At 53.8% G+C, this 17,502-nt stretch overlaps 3 protein-coding genes across 6 annotated transcripts in view; all 3 read left to right on the top strand.

The window, feature by feature from the left end:
• The window catches only part of RASA4B (RAS p21 protein activator 4B), a 32,366-nt gene extending 30,966 nt beyond the window's left edge, over positions 1 to 1,400 (top strand). For all 3 annotated transcript variants that reach the window (XM_032756175.2, XM_032756193.2, XM_058443741.1), the window contains exons 20-21: positions 656 to 720; positions 832 to 1,400. In XM_032756175.2, the coding sequence (XP_032612066.1) occupies positions 656 to 720; positions 832 to 953 (187 nt within the window). In that variant the 3' untranslated portion in view covers positions 954 to 1,400. The remainder of the gene's footprint in view (positions 1 to 655; positions 721 to 831) is intronic.
• Positions 1,401 to 3,883: 2,483 nt separating this feature from the next.
• On the top strand, positions 3,884 to 10,885 carry LOC131381854 (uncharacterized). The gene is given in 3 exon segments (XM_058430791.1): positions 3,884 to 4,008; positions 4,650 to 4,908; positions 10,608 to 10,885. Coding segments are annotated over 3 exon segments (498 nt in total). The 3' UTR covers positions 10,722 to 10,885.
• Positions 10,886 to 11,878: 993 nt separating this feature from the next.
• On the top strand, positions 11,879 to 17,464 carry POLR2J (RNA polymerase II subunit J). Of its 2 annotated transcripts, XM_032756158.2 has the most exons (4): positions 11,880 to 12,043; positions 14,611 to 14,700; positions 16,407 to 16,581; positions 17,237 to 17,464. In XM_032756158.2, exons 1-4 carry the CDS (start codon positions 11,991 to 11,993, stop codon positions 17,270 to 17,272), a joined length of 354 nt encoding a protein of 117 aa, XP_032612049.1. In that variant the 5' UTR covers positions 11,880 to 11,990; the 3' UTR covers positions 17,273 to 17,464. The 2 variants fall into 2 exon arrangements, with proteins under 2 accessions (XP_032612042.1, XP_032612049.1); XM_032756151.2 differs by lacking the exon at positions 17,237 to 17,464 and having other exon boundaries at positions 11,879 to 12,043; positions 16,407 to 16,835.
• The last annotated feature ends 38 nt before the right edge of the window (positions 17,465 to 17,502 follow it).

The following is a 17,502-nucleotide window of genomic DNA, read 5'->3' as shown; positions in this document are numbered from 1 at the left end:
CACCCCTACACCCTGCAAGGAGGAAGGGTGTGGTCCTCCCCATTCCTCATCAACTCTTCCAGGGTTTATCTCTGCCCTCAAAACCCCCGAAGGTGGGGTGCAGTGGCTCATGCCTGTTATCCCAGCTCTTTGGGAGGTGGAGGCAGGCAGATTGTTGGAGATCAGGAGTTTGAAACCAGCCTGGCCAACATGGCGAAACCTCTTCTCTACTAAAAATACAAAAATTAACTGACGTGGTGGAGGACGCCTGTAATCCCAGCTACTCAGGAGGCTGAGGCAGGAGAATTGCTTGAACCCAGGAGGTGGAAGTTGCAGTGAGCTTAGATTGCACCACTGCACTCCAGCCTGGACCACAGAACAAGACTCTGTCTCAAAAACAAAACAAAACAAATGCAAAGGGCCTTCTGGTCAACCCACAGTGGGGTAGGGAGGAGGAGGAGACACGGGGAGGGAGAAGGTGGAAGGTGCCCCAGGGCCGAGGCTGGGCCCGTGTTTCCTCTTCATAGACTGAAAGAATCAGCCCTGCCATCACCCCCAGAGCCACCTCTAGCCCAGGAGGCCCATGCCGGGTCACCCCCAGCCTTCCCACAAGGATACCAGAAGCTCTGGCAGGGCGAGTGGAGGCTGCTGGCCCTCACTCTGGCCTCCCCCACAGGGAGAGGCCCCGGGAGCTGAGCAGGGGCGCAGAGGCAGGCACGGTGCCCGCAAGCCCTGGCAAAGGTAGGTCCTGCCCACCTGGGACTTGCTCGTGGCCCGAGCCCCCTCCAGGGATGCACGGGTGGGGTCCTCGGGCTCACTCCCAGGGGCCCTCACAGCTGCCTCTGCCTGCAGCCCCCGAGGACTCACTGGCCCGGCTGCTCCAGGTGCTGCAGGACCTCCGGGAGGCCCATAGCTCCAGCCCGGCCGGCTCCCCACCCTCAGAGCCCAGCTGCCTCCTGGAGCTGCAGACGTGAGGACCGCCCTGCGCTCCCCTTGCCGAGTCCCCTGCCAAGCGCTCAGAGCCCCCCCCAGGACGCTGTGCACCCCCTCACCCCGTCCTCCTCATTAGGGTGCAGGGCCTAGGTCTCTTCCAAGTGGGGGAGGGGGGAGAGTCAGGAATAAGGAGATCCCCAGAAGTGCAGAGCTGAGCAGGCTTGGGCCTGTCATGGCTGGCCTGAAGTGTCCCCGGCTCCCTACAGCTGCTGCAGTGTCACTGCCTCTCCAGGGACCCTCCTCTCCTGCTTAGGACAGACCCAGCCAGAACCACCACTAGGACTGGCCACACCCAATGGTCTGGCCTCCAGGGACCTAGAGAATGGGAGGGAGAATGGGGCCCCAGGAGACCCGGCTGCCACTCCACCCACTACCCTTGGGTGCCACAGGGCTGTGCTGTTGCCAACAGTAAACCTGCTGTTACTATCCAGTCTCTGGGGTCTTGTGATGAGGGTCTGGGGAGAAAGTGGGCCCGGGGGGACCCTGGAGGCTGTGCCAATGATGGGGCTGACAGCGTGGGCTCTGGGCATCCCTGATCCCCCCTCTTTCTTCCCCCGACTCGTCTAGGGTCAGGGGTTCCTTCCCCTTCCCAGTTGCTGTCCCCACTATGCCCCTGGGTCCCCTCTTTCATGTCCCACAGGCCACAGAGCCCAGTGTGTCCAACCAGCTGTTCTCTTCTCAAAGCAGCCCCCAAGCAAGTCCCTTCTCTAGGGTGTCCCTGAGGACAGCACAGAGGCGGGGCTCAGAGACCCCATTCCTCTTCACGCAGCCCTTACCTCAAGCCCTCTAGCTGTGTGGCTGGCAGTGTTGGCCATGTAGGGGCTCCCATCCCCCCACCATTGTGTCACATGGGCTGCCAGGCTCAGCTCCCAGCTGCGTCCACAGTGACCTGGATCAGGGTGGGGACAAGGCCTGGACCCTCCTTCTCCAGAACGCCTTCAGCTCTTGCCTTGCCACGCAGTCACCTCCTTCCCCCTCTGACCCCAGATCCCAAAGGTCCACGGTTGCCCCAGCCCCTTTCTGGCCCCATGGGGTTTCTCTGATGCCTTCGTCATAGAGGCCCGGGGCTGGTCTGACGGTCGGCAAAACTTGACTCCGGCCCAGTCCCCACTCTTCGGGACTTAGAGCCCCTGGTGTCCTGGGATCTGGCCTGCCATTATTTGGTCAGTCCCTGTGGTCCCCCACCAGCTCCCCCTCCCATAGGGCTGCCCACCAAGCCCTGCCCCCAGCCCAAGAGGAGCCGCCACTGCCTGCGGGGCAGTGATGTCTGGCCACCAGCTCACACCAATGACTTGGTCGTGGGGTGGCAGAAGCAGCAGGTGACAGGAGCAGGGCCCCTGTCCCTCTCTTCCGGCCCTGTGGTACCCAAGCCACACGTTGTGCCCGCTCTTGGGGCTGACCGGCTGCAGGGACCACCAGCCGCTGCTACTGTGGGCCGCCCCGGGGCAGGGTGGGCAGGGCCTTTGTGCGTTATGAGGACACAGAAGTCCCTGAGGCCCCCAGACCTGGCTCAGCCAACCTCCTTCCTCCCCTGGCTGCCACCCACTCTAAAGCCTCCTCCCTCCCAGTGTCCACTGGCTCCAGGCTCCTCACAACAGCAGCTCATAGACACAGGGCATCTCCAGGTAGTCCCAGCCCTCCAGATGGTTCTAGCCCTCCAAGTGGGCGCTGTTTTCACTTCTGCCTGCATCCATTCATTCCTTCATTCCTCACCTTTATCCTGTTATCTCTATTTTTTTTAAGCTACCAGGAAGGAAAGGGAAGAAGAGATCACGAAACTGGGACCCCCAGAAGGGAGGAGTGGGCTTGGAACTTAGACATCCACCTCAGAGCTCAAATAGGTTGTTTAAAAATCACATTCAATTTTCACATTCAATTTTTTTTTTTTTTTTTTTTGAGACAAAGTCTCACTCTGTTGCCCAGGCTGGAGTGCAAATGGCTCGATCTTGGTTCACTGCAACCTCTGCCTCCCAGGTTCAAGCAATTCTCCTGCCTCAGCCTCCCGAGTAGCTGGGACTACAGGCGTGTGCCACCACGCCCGGCTAATTCTTGTATTTTTAGTAGAGACGGAGTTTCTCCATGTTGGCCAGACTGGTCTCGAACTCCTGACCTCAGGTGATCTGACCGCCTTGGCCTCCCAAAGTGCTGAGATTACAGTTGTGAGCCACTGTGCATGGCCAGAACTTTATAATAATTAAAAGAGACTTGAAGCTGGGTGTGATGGTGCACACCTGTAGTCCCAGCTACTCGGGAGGCCAAGGCAGAAGGATCGCCTTGAGGCCAGGAGTTTAAGGCCAGCCTGGGCAACATAGCAAAACCTAGTCCCTAAAATTAAAAAAAAAAAAGGAAAATAAAGGAGACTTGAGATTTTTGAACTAAATAGTGGTGATGGCTACACATTGCGAATGTAATTAACACCACTGAGTTAAACACTTAAGATGGTTAAAATGGCAAATTTTATGTTATACCTATTTTACTACAATAAAAAGTATAAAAAAGAGACAAGATATTTAGGTGACTTACAGCAACCAATTGCAACAAAACAAAATGTTAAGAAATGATCTTTTAATGAGGCAATTGGAAATTTGAACAGTAATCAACTATAGGATGATTGGAATTATTAATTTTGTAAAGGTGTGATACTGCACTTGGCTGGGCACAGTGGCACATGCCTGTAATCCCAGCTACTTGGGAGGCTGAGGTGGGAGAATCACTTGAGTTCAGGGGTTCGAGACCAGCCTGGGCAACATGGTGAAATCCCCATCTTTACAAAAACAAACAAACCAAAAAGATATTGCAGTTGTGTTGTAAGTATAGTGGAATATTTATGGGATATTTAGGATAAATGATATAGTCATTTGGGATTTGCTGCAAACTGACCCAGAGGCAGGGGTCAGGGGGAGAGGTAGAGATGAGACAAGAGGTAGAGGGGAGAGGTAGAGGTAGCCACGAGCTGATAATTACAGACGAGAGATGGGGAGTATGTGGGGGCTCATTATCCTGCATAGTCTAGCTTTATGTATCTTTGAACTTTTCTTTCTTTTTTTTTTTTTGAAACGGAGTCTCGCTCTGTCGCCCAGGCTGGAGTGCAGTGGCGCCATCTCTGCTCACTGCAAGTGCTCACTGCAAGCTCCGCCTCCCGGGTCCACGCCATTCTCCTGCCTCAGCCTCCCGTGTAGTTGGGACTACAGGCGCCCGCCAACACACCCGGCTAATTTTTTTTTGTTTTTTTTTAGTAGAGATGGGGTTTCACCGTGTTAGCCAGAATGGTCTCGATCTCCTGACCTCGTGATCCACCTGCCTTGGCCTCCCAAAGTGCTGCAATTACAGGCGTGAGCCACTGCGCCCAGCCTAAACTTTTCAAGAATAAAAAAGCTTAAAAAGTATACATGGCCGGGCGCGGTGGCTCACGCCTGTAATTGTAGCACTTTGGGAGGCCAAGGCGGGCAGATCACGAGGTCAGGAGATCAAGACCATCCTGGCTAACACGGTGAAACCCCGTCTCTACTAAAAACACAAAAAAATTAGCCGGGCGTCGTGGCGGGCGCCTGTAGTCCCAGCTACGCTGGAGGCTGAGGCAGGAGAATGGTGTGAACCCGGGAGGCGGAGCTTGCAGTGAGCCGAGACCGAGATACTGCACTTCAGCCCGGGCGACAGAGCGAGACTCCGTCTCAAAAAAAAAAAAAAAAAAAAAAAAAGTATACGTGGCCTGGTCCTACCAGAGACTCACCCAATGCCAGCCTCCAGCCAGGGAGAGCTAAGTTTGCATTTTCACATGCATCTCACACTCCTCTGCACTCTCAACTTGGAGAGCTCCAAACAGGGAAACCCCAAGCCTTGCTGGCTTCTGCCAACCCCCTGAGCAGAAGCATGGGTCCCCATGATCACCACGTCACCACCCTCATCCTGATCTCGCTGTACACAGCAAACCCCAGTGTAATTAACAAGACTGAGGATACCTGTAATCCCACACTTCGGGAGGCTGAGGCCTGCAGATCACCTGAGTTCAGGAGTTCGAGACCAGCCTGGCAAACCATGGCCAACATGGCGAAGCCCAGTCTCTACTAAAAACAGAAATTAGCCAGGTGCGGTGGTACGCATCTGTAACCCCTACTACTTGGGAGAATTGGATTGAACCTGGGAGGCGGAGGTTGCAGTGAACCGAGATCGCACCACTGCACTCCAGCCTGGGTGACAGAGTGATTCTCCATCTCAAAAAAACAAACAAAAAACAAACAAAAAAAACAAGACAGAGGAGAGGCAGAGTCTTCCAGAACATCTTTTTTTTTTTTTTTTGAGAGAGAGTCTTACTGGGAGTGGAGTGGAGTGATCATAACTCACTGCGGCCTCCAACTCCTGAGTTCAAGTGATCCTCCTGCCTCAGCCTTCTGAGTAGCTGGGACTACAGGTGTGCACCATCATGCCCAGCTAATTTTTTGTACTTTTGGTAGAGACAGGGTCTCACCATGTTGTCCAGGTTGGTCTCCAACTCCTAGGCTCAAGCCATCCTCCCACTTCAGCCTCCCAGAGTGCTGGGATTACAGGACCACCGCACCCAGCCACAAACACATTCTCAAAGCTCATCCAAGCAAGCTCTGAGCCTCCCCTCTTTCTCTTTAGCCTAGGACAGCCCCCAAAGTCCCAGGGCTCAGACATGACCCCTGACCTGGCTGCCCAGCTAGGTTCTGGGGCAGAGCCAGTGGGGCAGCCTGTATACCTTGGCTCTTCCAGGAATAGTATGGAAAGGCAAAGAGGGCTGGGCATGGTGGCTCATGCCTGTAATCCCAGTACTTTGGGAGGCCGAGGTGGGTGGATCACCTGAGGTCAGGAGTTAGAGACCAGCCTGGCCAACATGGTGAAACCCTGTCTCTACTAAAAATACAAAAATTAGCTGGGCATGGTGACAGGTGCCTGTAATCACTACTTGGGAGGCTGAGGCAGGAGAATTGCTTGAACCCAGGAGGTGGAGGTTGCAGTGAGCCGAGCTCGGACCACTCCACTCCAGCCTGGGTGACAGAGAGATGCTGTCTCAAAAAAAAAAAAAAAAAAAAGGTCAAGGAGAAATTAAGATTCAAGGGACCTGCCCTCTCCCTCTTCCCTATGGCTTTTGGGGCCGTATCAACCTTTTCTCCTGGCTGTGGCCTTGGTGGATACCATTTCCCCCATAGGCAGCCCACCCCAGCCCGACCCCTTAGAGCTTCAGAGCCTCCTGTGCTCTGCCATCCTACGGGCTCCTATTGCTGGATTGGGTCCCTCCCCTCCCTTCCTGGCCCAAGGCCCTGGGTCCAGGGACAGCTGAGCCTGATGCAGCCCCTACCCCACCCCAAATCACCAGCACCTGGTTCTCTGGCTACTCCCTTAGGGGTACACAAAAATCCTCATGCCTGTTGGATCTCCTTGGGTTTCTACTGTCCAGGAAGTATGGCCTCCAGGGTCTCCTGAGCCTAAATGCAGGCAGTGAAAGGGAAAGAGCCGTGGGCTTATTAGGGCTACAAGTGGAAACCTGAATCTTGAGTGCACACACACAGCCACCCTTCTGGCAGCATCCACCATGCCTCTCCTCCCCTCCCCAGATCCTGACCACTGCAGCTGGAAGGGAAGTTAACATCAGTGCATGCCTGGCACTGCCCCCCGGTTCTCCTCTCAGGCCCTGAGCAGAGCTGCCCATAGCCCAGGATGCCACATTGTTTCTGGAGGCCACCTGGAAAAGCGAGAGGAACAGGAGAGGATATACCTTCCATCTGTCCCACGAGTCTATACCACCCCCTCCCAGAGACTTCAAGCCCTGGCATTCAACTGGGGCCTGGGGCAGGTTCCGAGATGTTTTTTTTGTTTGTTTTTGTTTTTGTTTTGAGATGGAGTCTGGTTCTGTCGCCCAGGCTGGAGGGCAGTGGTGTGATCTCAACTCACTGCAACCTCCACCTCCCGGGTTGAGGCGATTCTCCTGCCTCAGCCTCCTGAGTAGCTGGGATTACAGGCGCACGCCACCACTCACAGCTAATATTTTGTCTTTTTTTTTTTTTTAGTAGAGATGGGGTTTCATGGAGTTTCACCATATTGGCCACGCTGGTCTCGAACTCCTGACCTCAGATGATCCTTCTGCCTCAGCCTCCCGAAGTGCTGAGATTACAGGTGTAAGCCACTGCACCTGGCCTATTTTTTTTTTTTTTTTTTTGAGACAGAGTCTCCCTCTGTTACCCAGGCTGGAGGATAATGGCACATTCTCGGCTCACTGCAACCTCCGCCTTCCAAGTTCGAGTGATTGTTCCACCTCAGCCTCCCGAATAGCTGGAATTACAGGTGCCCATCACCATGCCTGACTACTTTTTGTATTTTTAGTAGAGATGGGGTTTCACAATGTTGGCCAGGCTGGTTTTGAACTCCTGAACTCAAGTGATCCGCCCACCTCATCCTCACAAAGTGCTGGGATTACAGGCATGAGCCACCATGCCCAGTCCCAGATGTCTTGAGGATCTGATTGGACCCCCAGGCAGATATCTGCAGCCCAGGGGGCTGGTGTTCACCACAAGGCAGGGCAGGCACCCTGGGAAGGCTTGAGCGGACCCAGCTCACCCAGTACCTGTTTCTCTCAACCTCTTAGGAAATCTGAACAGGTATGCAGCAACCACCTCCGGGCAAGGCCTTTTCAAAGTATAATTTTCAAATACATAAAAAAGATGACTCATCTATATCATGAACACATATCAAAGATCTATTATGCACCAATTCAGAAGAAGAGTGGGAACTCTGATTCATGGATCATTCTGAGAAGCTGGGTACATGTATTTCATGTATTTGTAAGCATTCTTTTGTTTTGTTTTTGAGACAGGGTCTTGCTCTGCCACCCAGACTGGAGTGCAGTGGTGCAGTCATAGCTCACTGCAGCCTCTTCCTCCTGGGCTCAAGCAATCCTATTGCTTCAGCCTCCCAAGTAAATGGAACTACAGTCACACACTACTATGCCCAGCTGATTTTTTAAATTTTTAGTAGAGACAAGATCTTGCTATATTGCCCAGGCTAGTTTCAAACTCCTGGGCTCAGGCAATCCTCCCTCCTCAGCCTCCCTAAGTGCTGGGACTACAGATGTGAGTCACTGTGCCTGGCCTGTAAGCATTTTAAGAGAAGAGTGCTAGAATAAGATTGTGATATTAGATACAAAACTGGTTAATGAAGTTTTCTTTTCTTTCTTTCTTTTCTTTTCTTTCTTTCTTTTCTTTTCTTTTTTTTTGAGACAGAGTCTCACTCTGTCATCCAGGCTGGAGTACAGTGGCACCATCTTGGCTCACTGCAACTTCCACCTCCTGGGTTCAAGCAATTCTCCTGCCTCAGCCTCCCGAGTAGCTGGGATTACAAGTGCCCACCACCACCACGCCCAGCTAATTTCTGTATTTTCAGTAGAGATGGGGTTTCACTGTGTTGGCCAGGATGGTCTCCATCTCCTGACCTCGTGATCCGCCCACCTCGGCCTCCCAAAGTGCTGGGATTACAGGCGTGGCCACCGCGCCCGGCCATGAAGTTTTCTTTTCTACGGGATAGAAACCTACAAGCTAATAAGTAACTTCAGTGTCTGGGCTGTAACCAAACAATAAATAGCAAAATCAACACAGGCACAATCCGCAAGATAGGATCAGCAAACGTTTTCTGTAAAGGACCAGACATGCAGCTCTCAAGTCACAACCACCGTGCCATGTAGCACGAAAGCAACCACAGCCAATGTGTAACAAATTAGCATGGCGTGTGTGGCCAGGGACACGGCTCATGCCTATAATCCCACCACTTTGGGAGGCCGAGGCGAGAAGATTGCTTGAGGTCAAGAGTTGGAGACCAGCCTGGGCAACAAAGTTGGACCCCATCTCTACAAAAAGTAAAAAAAAAAGCCGGGCGCGGTGCCTCATGCCTGTAATCCCAGCACTTTGGGAGGCCGAGGCGGGTGGATCACGAGGTCAGGAGATTGAGACCGTCCTGGCTAACACAGTGAAACCCCGTCTCTACTAAAAATACAAAAAATTAGCCGGGCGAGGTGGCGGGTGCCTGTAGTCCCAGCTACGCAGGAGGCTGGGCCAGAATGGCGTGAACCCCGGGGGGCGGCCCCAATGATCCAGCCTGGTGAAAAAGAGTGAGATCCTTCTCAAAAAAAAACAAAAAACTAGCAGGGCGCCGTGGTGCCTGCCTGTGGTCCCAGGTACTGGAGAGGCTGAGGCAGGAGGACTGCTTGAGCCCAGGAGCTTGAAGCTGCAGTGAGCTATGATCTCGCCACTGCACTCCAGCCTGGGCGACAGAGCGAGACTCTATCTCAAAAAAATAAAAAAGAAAAAAAAGAAAAGAAAAAAAGTGATGAGGGTAATAATTCCCTGAGGATATAACCTCCACACTTCTGGGTCACCCTGGAAAAGCTTGGGTCAAGGATGCTACCTTTGGCTAGGAACAGTGGCTCACGCCTATAATCCCAGTACTTTGGGAGGCTGAGTGCAGTGGCGCAATCTCGGCTCACTTCAACCTCCGCCTCCCGGGTTCAAGTGATTCTCCCGCCTCTGCCTCCCAAGTAGCTGGGATTATAGGTGCCCGCCAACACACTCGACTAATTTTTTGTATTTTTAGTAGAGATGAAGTTTCACCATGTTGGCCAGGCTGGTCTCGAACTCCTGACCTCAAGTGATCCACCCGCCTCAGCCTCTCAAAGTGCCAAAGTGCTAGGATTACAGGTGTGAGTTGCCGCGCCCAGCCTACCAGTATCACTTTCTGTTCCTCACCAGTTAAAGAGGTGCCCACCCACTTCACCTGGAAAGTCAGATACTGTGTGGGGCTGTTGCAGAATGAGATTTCCTCCTGCCAGGGTGCAAGAACTCAAGTAGGAAATGGGCCTTCCCAGAAGGAGTAGAAGCTCCGGATTTCCTTGGCACTGTAGCTGCTGCCCAGAGAAACAGCTGCCAAACTGTTAGGGCTCTGGTAGCTCATCTGAGACCCCAGTCCCTGTTGCTTCAAACAACTCAAGGAAGGCCTTTATGCTAAACTGTACTCTGCAAAACAACCAAACCAAAAAGGGTAAGATACCCTTATCCACCTGTAGGGTCCAGCCCCACAGGGTCTGTGGGTTTTTCTCCCTGTGTGCGGAGACGAGAGAGCATAGAAATAAAGACACAGGACAAAGAGATAAAAGAAAAGACAGCTGGGCCCGGGGGACCACTACCACCAAGACGCGGAGACCGGTAGTGGCCCCGAATGCCAGGCTGCGCTATTTATTGGATACAAGACAAAGGGGCAGGATAAGGAGTGTGAACCATCTCCAATGATAGGTAAGGCCACATGGGTCATGTGTCCACTGGACAGGGGACCCTTCCCTGCCTGGCAGCCGAGGCAGAGAGAGAGAGGAGAAAGAGAGAGAGACAGCTTACGCCATTATTTCTGCTTATCAGAGACTTTTAGTACTTTCACTAATTTGCTACTGCTGTCTAGAAGGCAGAGCCAGGTGTACAGGATGGAACATGAAGGCGGATGAGGAGCGTGACCACTGAAGCACAGCATCACAGGGAGACGGTTAGGCCTCCGGATAACTGCAGGCGAGCCTGACTGATGTCAGGCCCTCCACAAGAGGTGGAGGAGTAGAGTCTTCTCTAAACTCCCCCGGGGAAAAGGAGACTCCCTTTCCCAGTCTGCTAAGTAGCCGGTGTTTTTCCTTGACACTGACGCTACCGCTAGACCACAGTCTGCTTGGCAATGGGCATCTTCCCAGACACTGGCGTTACCGCTAGACCAAGGAGCCCTCTGGTGGCCCTGTCTGGGCATAACAGAAGGCTCGCACTCTTGTCTTCTGGTCACTCCGCACTATGTCCCCTCAGCTCCTATCTCTGTATGGCCTGGTTTTTCTAGGTTATGATTGTAGAGTGAGGATTATTATAATATTGGAATAAAGAGTAATTGCTACCAACTAATGATTAATGATATTCATATATAATCATATCTAAGATCTATATCTAGTATAACTATTCTTATTTTATATATTTTATTATATTGGAACAGCTTGTGCTCTCGGTCTCTTGCCTCAGCACCTGGGTGGCTTGCCGCCCACATCCACCAAGTGCACTTTGGGAGGCTGAGGCGGGAGGACTGCTGGAGGCCAGGAATTCAATACCAGCCTGGGCAACAGAGGGAGACCCCCATCTCAAAAAAAAAAAAAAAAATAGCTAGGTGTGATGGCACATGCCTGCAGTCCCAACTATCAGGAGGCTGAGGTAGGAGGATCTCTGGAGCCCAGGAGTTGGAGGCTGCATGATGGTGCCACTGTACTTCAGCCGGGGCGACAGAGGGAGACACTGTCTCTAAATAATAATAATAATAAATAAAAAGATATACGTAACCCTCCGGGCTCCCCTCTCACTGCTGTATACACCTGCCTCCTTCTGCATCCTTCACCCAATTGTCCCTCCCGGCTAACAAGCCGGCGGCACCCCCCAGGCGGGGGTCCTGCAGCAGTCGGTGTAGGCAGCCTGGGCAGGGGGCTTATCATAGATCTGCCTCTGGCCACGAGATCTTCTTCTGCTCCCCCTACGGCTGCTAGCCGCAGCTGTCCACTACCCCTTAGCTTTATTCTGTCTATTCAGGGGCCTCCTGCTGCGCACTCCAAGGGGGTGCACGTTTCCAAAGAGAGATCAAGGGACATGGGGAAAGGAGAAAGGTACAGCTTGAGGTTCCCGCTCAGCCAGGACTAGGAGGCCTCTGTAGGGGCAGAGCAGCCCTCCCGGCGCCCTGAGCATGCGCCGAAAAGCGCCCATAGGGGAGAGCCATGCCCGGGTGCGGGGAGTGGGGGGGGGTCGCCTCGCGACTGACGCATGCGCAGAGGCACCGGCCTATCTCGGGCTTTTCGCGCGCCTGCGCAAGATCCTCCAGCCCGACAGGGGGCGATGAGCCGATCCTTACGCGGGTTTGCCCCGCCGGAGTAATCCGGAAGAAGCCTCTTATTACGGCTCTGGGGCGGCGGCGGCGGCGGACACTCAGGGTCTGGAAGCGACGGCGGCGGGAGGATGAACGCCCCTCCAGCCTTCGAGTCGTTCTTGCTCTTCGAGGGCGAGAAGAAGTAAGTGACGCCGGCTGCGGGGGGCCGAGGTGCGCGGGCCTGCGACTGTCGCATTCTGGGGTGTCTCCTGCCCATCTCTTGCCCCGGGAGGGAAACCGCTTTTGCTTGATCGTCCGCTCGGCCTGTGTCGGCCAAATGTAAGGCCGTTCCGCGAGGCAGTGGCGAGTGTGTCCATTTTGCAGATGAGGACACTGAGGCTTGGAGGCGAGCAAGTTACCCTGGACACATAGGAAGTGGCGGGGCTTGTATTCGAGCCCAGAGTGTCTGGTTCTCCATAGCCCTTTTCAAACTCTGGGATCTGGCAGCTTCCTCTCTTGTCTTTCGCCCGCCACCTCCATCCTCCATCCCCTCCACTCTGTCAGCGGCCTGCGTAAAAGCCGCAGTGGCTCCTCGCTGCCTGCGGGTTGAAGGAGTCCAGGGGAGAGAGCTTGGGCTCGGCTAAGTGGGGGACTTAGCTACTCTATCTGTGGGCGAGTGGCTTGATCTGTCGGAGGCCCTATTTCCTCATCTGGAAAATGAGTTTATTACTGTACTTAAACATGGGATTCAGGCCGGGTGCGGTGGCTCACGCCTGTAATCCCAGCACTTTGGGAGCCCGAGGCGGGCGGATCACCCCGAGGCGGGCGGATCACCCTGAGGTCGGGAGTTCAAGACCAGACTGACCAACATGGAGAAACCCCGTCTCTACTAAAAATACAAAATTAGCCGGGCGTGGTGGCAGATGCCTGTAATCCCAGCTACTCAGAAGGCTGAGGCAGGAGAATCACTTGAACCTGGGAAGTGGAGGTTGAGGTGAGCGGAGATAACGCCATTGCACTCCAGCCTGAGCAACAAGAGCGAAACTCCGTTTCAAAAAACAAAAAAAGGGATCTGGCCAGGTGCGCTGGTTCACGCTTTTAATCCCACACTTTGGGAGGCTCAGGTGGGAGGATTGCTTGAGCACAGGAGTTCCAGGCTGCAGTGAGCTGCGATCGCATCACTGCACTCCAGCCTGGGCGGTTGAGCTCAATCTTGTCTCAAAATAAAAAGAATTGGATGAGGTAATTTGTGTAAAGCTCTTGGTCCAAAGCTCAGCACCTGGAAGACCTCATAACCATTGGCTCTTATTGTTCCCAGGTTGGCGTGCAGAGGTCTTGGTCTGGCCCTTGCCAGCCACTTCGGCCTCCTTTAGGGCAGACTCAACTGAAGACCATTTGGCCCCACAAGGCACATGTGGCAATAACTGGGAACATTATTGGTTGTCAAAGGGGGTTATGACTGGAATCTGCTGGATAGAGGTCAGGGATGCTGCTGATGTCCTACAATGTCCACAAGACAGCACCCCACAGGAAAGAATTATGCACCCTAAAATGTGTGTGGTGTCAACCGGGAGAAACCACCTTAGAAAAAAGGATATTCAACTTGATACCTCTCACCTGTGTGAGATTTTAGTGTCAGCCTAGTTGCCCTCAAATTGAGTGTGCATTAGAATCACCTGAAGGGCTTCTTAAACCATAGATCCCTGCGCCCCACCTCCAGAGTTCTGGGTCCAGTAAGTGGGAGGTGGGAGACTCTAACAAGTTCCCAGGGGGTTCTGATGCTGCTTCTCTGGGAACTGCACTCTGAAAACCTTTACTTGTCTTGGAAAATCCAATGGAAGTTTCCTGTCTTTGTCCATCTAAGCGTTCACTAAAATCATAGTAAATGCCAAAGCATGACTTGTTCTGGGGAATGGATGGAAGGACTACACACTCCAGCCAGGGGGATGGTTGCTTTCGGAATTCACAGAGTCAGGACCAGCCTCACCGTGTAACTTCAGGGCCTCTCTTCACCTTTTGGTTGCTTCATTGTTGGCATAAGAAAAAAGGAACAGGCTAGGCATGATGACGTGCGCCTGTGGTCCCGGCTACTCAGGAGGCGAAGGCGGGAGGATCACTTTAGCCTAAGAGTTGGAGGCTGCAGTGAGCTATGATCACACCACTGCTCTCCAGCCTGGGTAGCAGGAGGGATCATTTGAGGCGAAGAGTTCAAGACCAGCCAGGACAACAAAGCAAAACCCCATCTCTACCAAAAAGAATTCAGAAAAGGCCAAGGTTCCATAGACCTGGGGTAGCAAGAAGTAGGGGACTGGGTTGGCGAGGCCTTTATGGGATGAAGAGATTGAGAAAGGCCTTCAGGAGGAGGCAGAGCTTATTTTTCCTTTTTATTTTTATATTTTTCATACAGAGTTCCACTTTGTTGCCCAGGCTGGAGTGCAGTGGCATGATCTCGGCTCACTGCAACTCCACCTCCCAGGTTCAAGTGATTCTCCTGCCTCAGTCTCCCAAGTCCCAAGGACTACAGGCATGGATCACCACACTCAGCTAATTTATTTTTTTATTTTTTTATTTTTAGTACAGACAGGGTTTTGCCATGTTGGGCAGGCTGGTTTTGAACTTCTGACCTCAGGTCATCCATCCACCTCAGCCTTCCAAAGTGTTGGGATTACAGGCACGAGCCACCACAGCTGGCCAGGTGGAGGCAGGGTTTAGACTCAGGGTGGGAGGAGGGGAGCCCCTGCCCCTCATCTGTGGCCTCTGTCTTCCTAGGATCACCATTAACAAGGACACCAAGGTACCCAATGCCTGTTTATTCACCATCAACAAAGAAGACCACACATTGGGAAACATCATTAAATCGTAAGTTTCCCATCACAGGCTCTCAGGGGCTGTGTTTAATGGGCCCCTCTGGGCAAAGCACAAGTTCCAAGATCTTCCTCAGTCTGTCTGAGCTACAGGAAGTCCTTCTGGGGGCTTGCTCTGGGCATTTTATAATCTTAGTACCTTTTTATCAAAATGACACCAACCTCCATGTCTTCACATAAGCCACGCTTCTGTAGTGGCTTATTCTGTAGATGAACATGTGCATTACATTCACTTTTTTTTTTTTTGAGATGGAATTTTCTCTGTCGCCCAGGCTGGAGTGCAATGGCACGATCTTGCTCACTCACTGCAACCTCTGCCTCCTGGGTTCAAGTGATTCTCCTGCTTCAGCCTCCCTAGTAGCTGGGACTACAGGCACACGCCACGATGCCTGGCTAATTTTTGTATTTTTAGTAGAGACGGGGATTCACTGTGTTGGCCAGGCTAGTCTCGAACTCCTGACCTCAGGTGATCCACCCGCCGGCTTCCCAAAGTGCTGGGATTACAGACGTGAGCTACTGCGCCCAGCCTTACATTCACCATTAAGTGCACGTTCTGTAAATGAACGAGCAGCAGATTCCAGCACAATAGGCCTGTGTTGTTCATGCTGAGGGGCATTGAAAAGCAGTCAAGATTAGCTCCCCTCATGCCACCCGTTTGTGACCTCAGTGCCACCTCGGCCTCTAAGATGTATGTGGCAGAGACTAGAACTTCTATTTAACAAGAGAAAGAAAAAGAAGTAGGAGAGTTCTGTGGCTATCCAGTGCCCCTAATGGGCACCCTGCATTGGTTGGTGGGTGTTTGTTTATACCAGTGAGGTCCTAGCCAGGTGGTTGGTCAGGGATGTGTCTGCCATTCTGGCCCAGGGACTTGTCATTTTACTGTAGACTTGGCTCTTCCCTCTGGTGCCACCAGCGAAGCCAGGCTTTTCCCCGTCTGTGAGTGGGGTCTGCCCAGTCTCCTGGTGTGGTCGGGCACGGGGATGGAGGACTCCTGCCTGGAGCCCAGCCAGTGGGGCGCCCAAGCTCTCCTGGGGCCCTGCTGCTCCCCTGCTCTTGAGCCCAGTGTTGCCACCTATGCACAGGTCCCCCTCATGGTGCTCACACCACTCTAAGCTGCTCTAGAGGAGACCCCTGCGTGCCCAGGGCATAGTACGTGACGCAGCCCCATGGCACAGGGCCCAGTGTGCGTGACCAGCCGCTGGCAGCTGTGCTGCTCAGAGGGTGGAGTTCCATTTGCATTCCACTCACTGCTGGGAGCTGGCCCTCCTCTCCTGCTGCCTTTATTTGCTGCGTGGATGCTCTTTGCGGGCTTTTTGGGTCGGAGTCACTGAACACTGGCTGAACACTCACTGCCTGGGAGATCTCTGCCAGCACTGCTGTGCCCAGTGGGAAGAGGTTGCTGGAATCCGTTTCCAGCTCAGGTCCTTCAACCTTATGGATGTGGAGGGTGTGGGGGACCGTGTGGGTGTCCTTCAACCTCAGATACAGGGTGTATGTGTGTGTGTGTGGCAGGGGTAGGGTGTCCCCACATGAGGTATCTTCCTAAAAGCATTACTTTCCTTGAAGACTTTTGGGGAAGAACGTTGGGGGGGATTTTTGGCTAGAAAGTCTGTTCTGCTCTGAGCTGGCTGCTACCTAGCTTGGGCCTGAGCCCCGAGGGCACGAGGCTAGACCCTCACACTGTCTGTCCCTGGACCTCAGACAACTCCTAAAGGACCCGCAGGTGCTATTTGCTGGCTACAAAGTCCCCCACCCCTTGGAGCACAAGATCATCATCCGAGTGCAGACCACGCCGGACTACAGCCCTCAGGAAGCCTTCACCAACGCCATCACCGACCTCATCAGTGAGCTGTCCCTGCTGGAGGAGCGCTTCCGGGTGAGGGCAGGGCCTGGAGGGGCAGACGGGGTGGGCTGGACACCAGCCCGTGTGCCCAGGCCTGGGACAGCCTTGGCCTGTTTCTTCGGAGGTCCTGGGGGAGAGGCGGCAGTGATGGAAGAGCAGGGACTTCCACCACAGGCTCCAGGACGTGTGGACTGAGGGGTTGTGGAGTCCAGGCCTGTGGCTCCCATCTGCCCCATGGGACTTCCGTAGCACTGCAGGGTCCCTTGGTGCTGTGGGCCAGATCGGGGCGGGGACCTGCTGTCCTTTGGGGGTGTTCTTCTACGTCCCTTGTCGGTGGTTGGCAAGGCCTGGTCCTTCCAGGCCTCTGGGAGGCAGCTCACCCCAGGGTGGCCCACGCCTGTTCCTGGCAGGGCGCCTGGGAGTCTAGAACAGTTTAGAGGGGAAAGAGCCATAGCTTGGGGGATTTCAGTGTCTGAGTCATCTGCTCACCAGGAAGCCTCTGTGGCCTCTGACTCCTGCTAGGGCTGGATTGGGCCAGCTGGGAGGGCCCTTTGGCTGCTCCACTGTCCTGAGGAGTGTGGCCCATGGCTGCCCTCCAGGAAGGGCCTGGCCGGAGGATGCTGGGCATGTGTTTCCAGCATCCTTGCCCCAGCCATTCCAGCTGAGTCTCCACCTTCTTCTCTCCCAGGTGGCCATAAAAGACAAGCAGGAAGGAATTGAGTAGGGGCCAGAGGGGGCTCTGCTCAGCCTATGAGCCCCATTCCTACCTGTGCCCGACCCTCCGCTCCAGGTACCACGACGGAGAGAGCGGCCAGTCCCAGCCATGGCCCGCCTTGTGGCCACCCCTCACCCTGACACCGACGTGTCCTGTACATAGATGAGGTTTTATATTCCTAATAAAGTATGGCGGAAGAGACCTGGATGTGGACTTGAGCAGCGGTAACTTCACAAGCA

The sequence above is a fragment of the Hylobates moloch genome, unplaced genomic scaffold (genome assembly GCF_009828535.3).
Source record: "Hylobates moloch isolate HMO894 unplaced genomic scaffold, HMol_V3 SCAFFOLD_1, whole genome shotgun sequence".
NCBI classification, from domain to species: Eukaryota; Metazoa; Chordata; class Mammalia; order Primates; family Hylobatidae; genus Hylobates; species Hylobates moloch.
Note: the sequence above shows the minus strand (reverse complement) of the source record. Positions and strands in the feature narration are given on the sequence as shown.

What these genes read in the sequence shown, in the direction of transcription:
- POLR2J (XM_032756151.2), top strand. Translation starts at nt 11,991, where the DNA reads ATGAACGCCCCTCCAGCCTTCGAGTCGTTCTTGCTCTTCGAGGGCGAG. An exon ending in CTCTTCGAGGGCGAGAAGAA is followed by an intron (nt 12,044 to 14,610) that starts GTAAGTGACGCC and finishes CTGTCTTCCTAG; the next exon opens with GATCACCATTAACAAGGACA. An exon ending in TTGGGAAACATCATTAAATC is followed by an intron (nt 14,701 to 16,406) that starts GTAAGTTTCCCA and finishes CCTGGACCTCAG; the next exon opens with ACAACTCCTAAAGGACCCGC.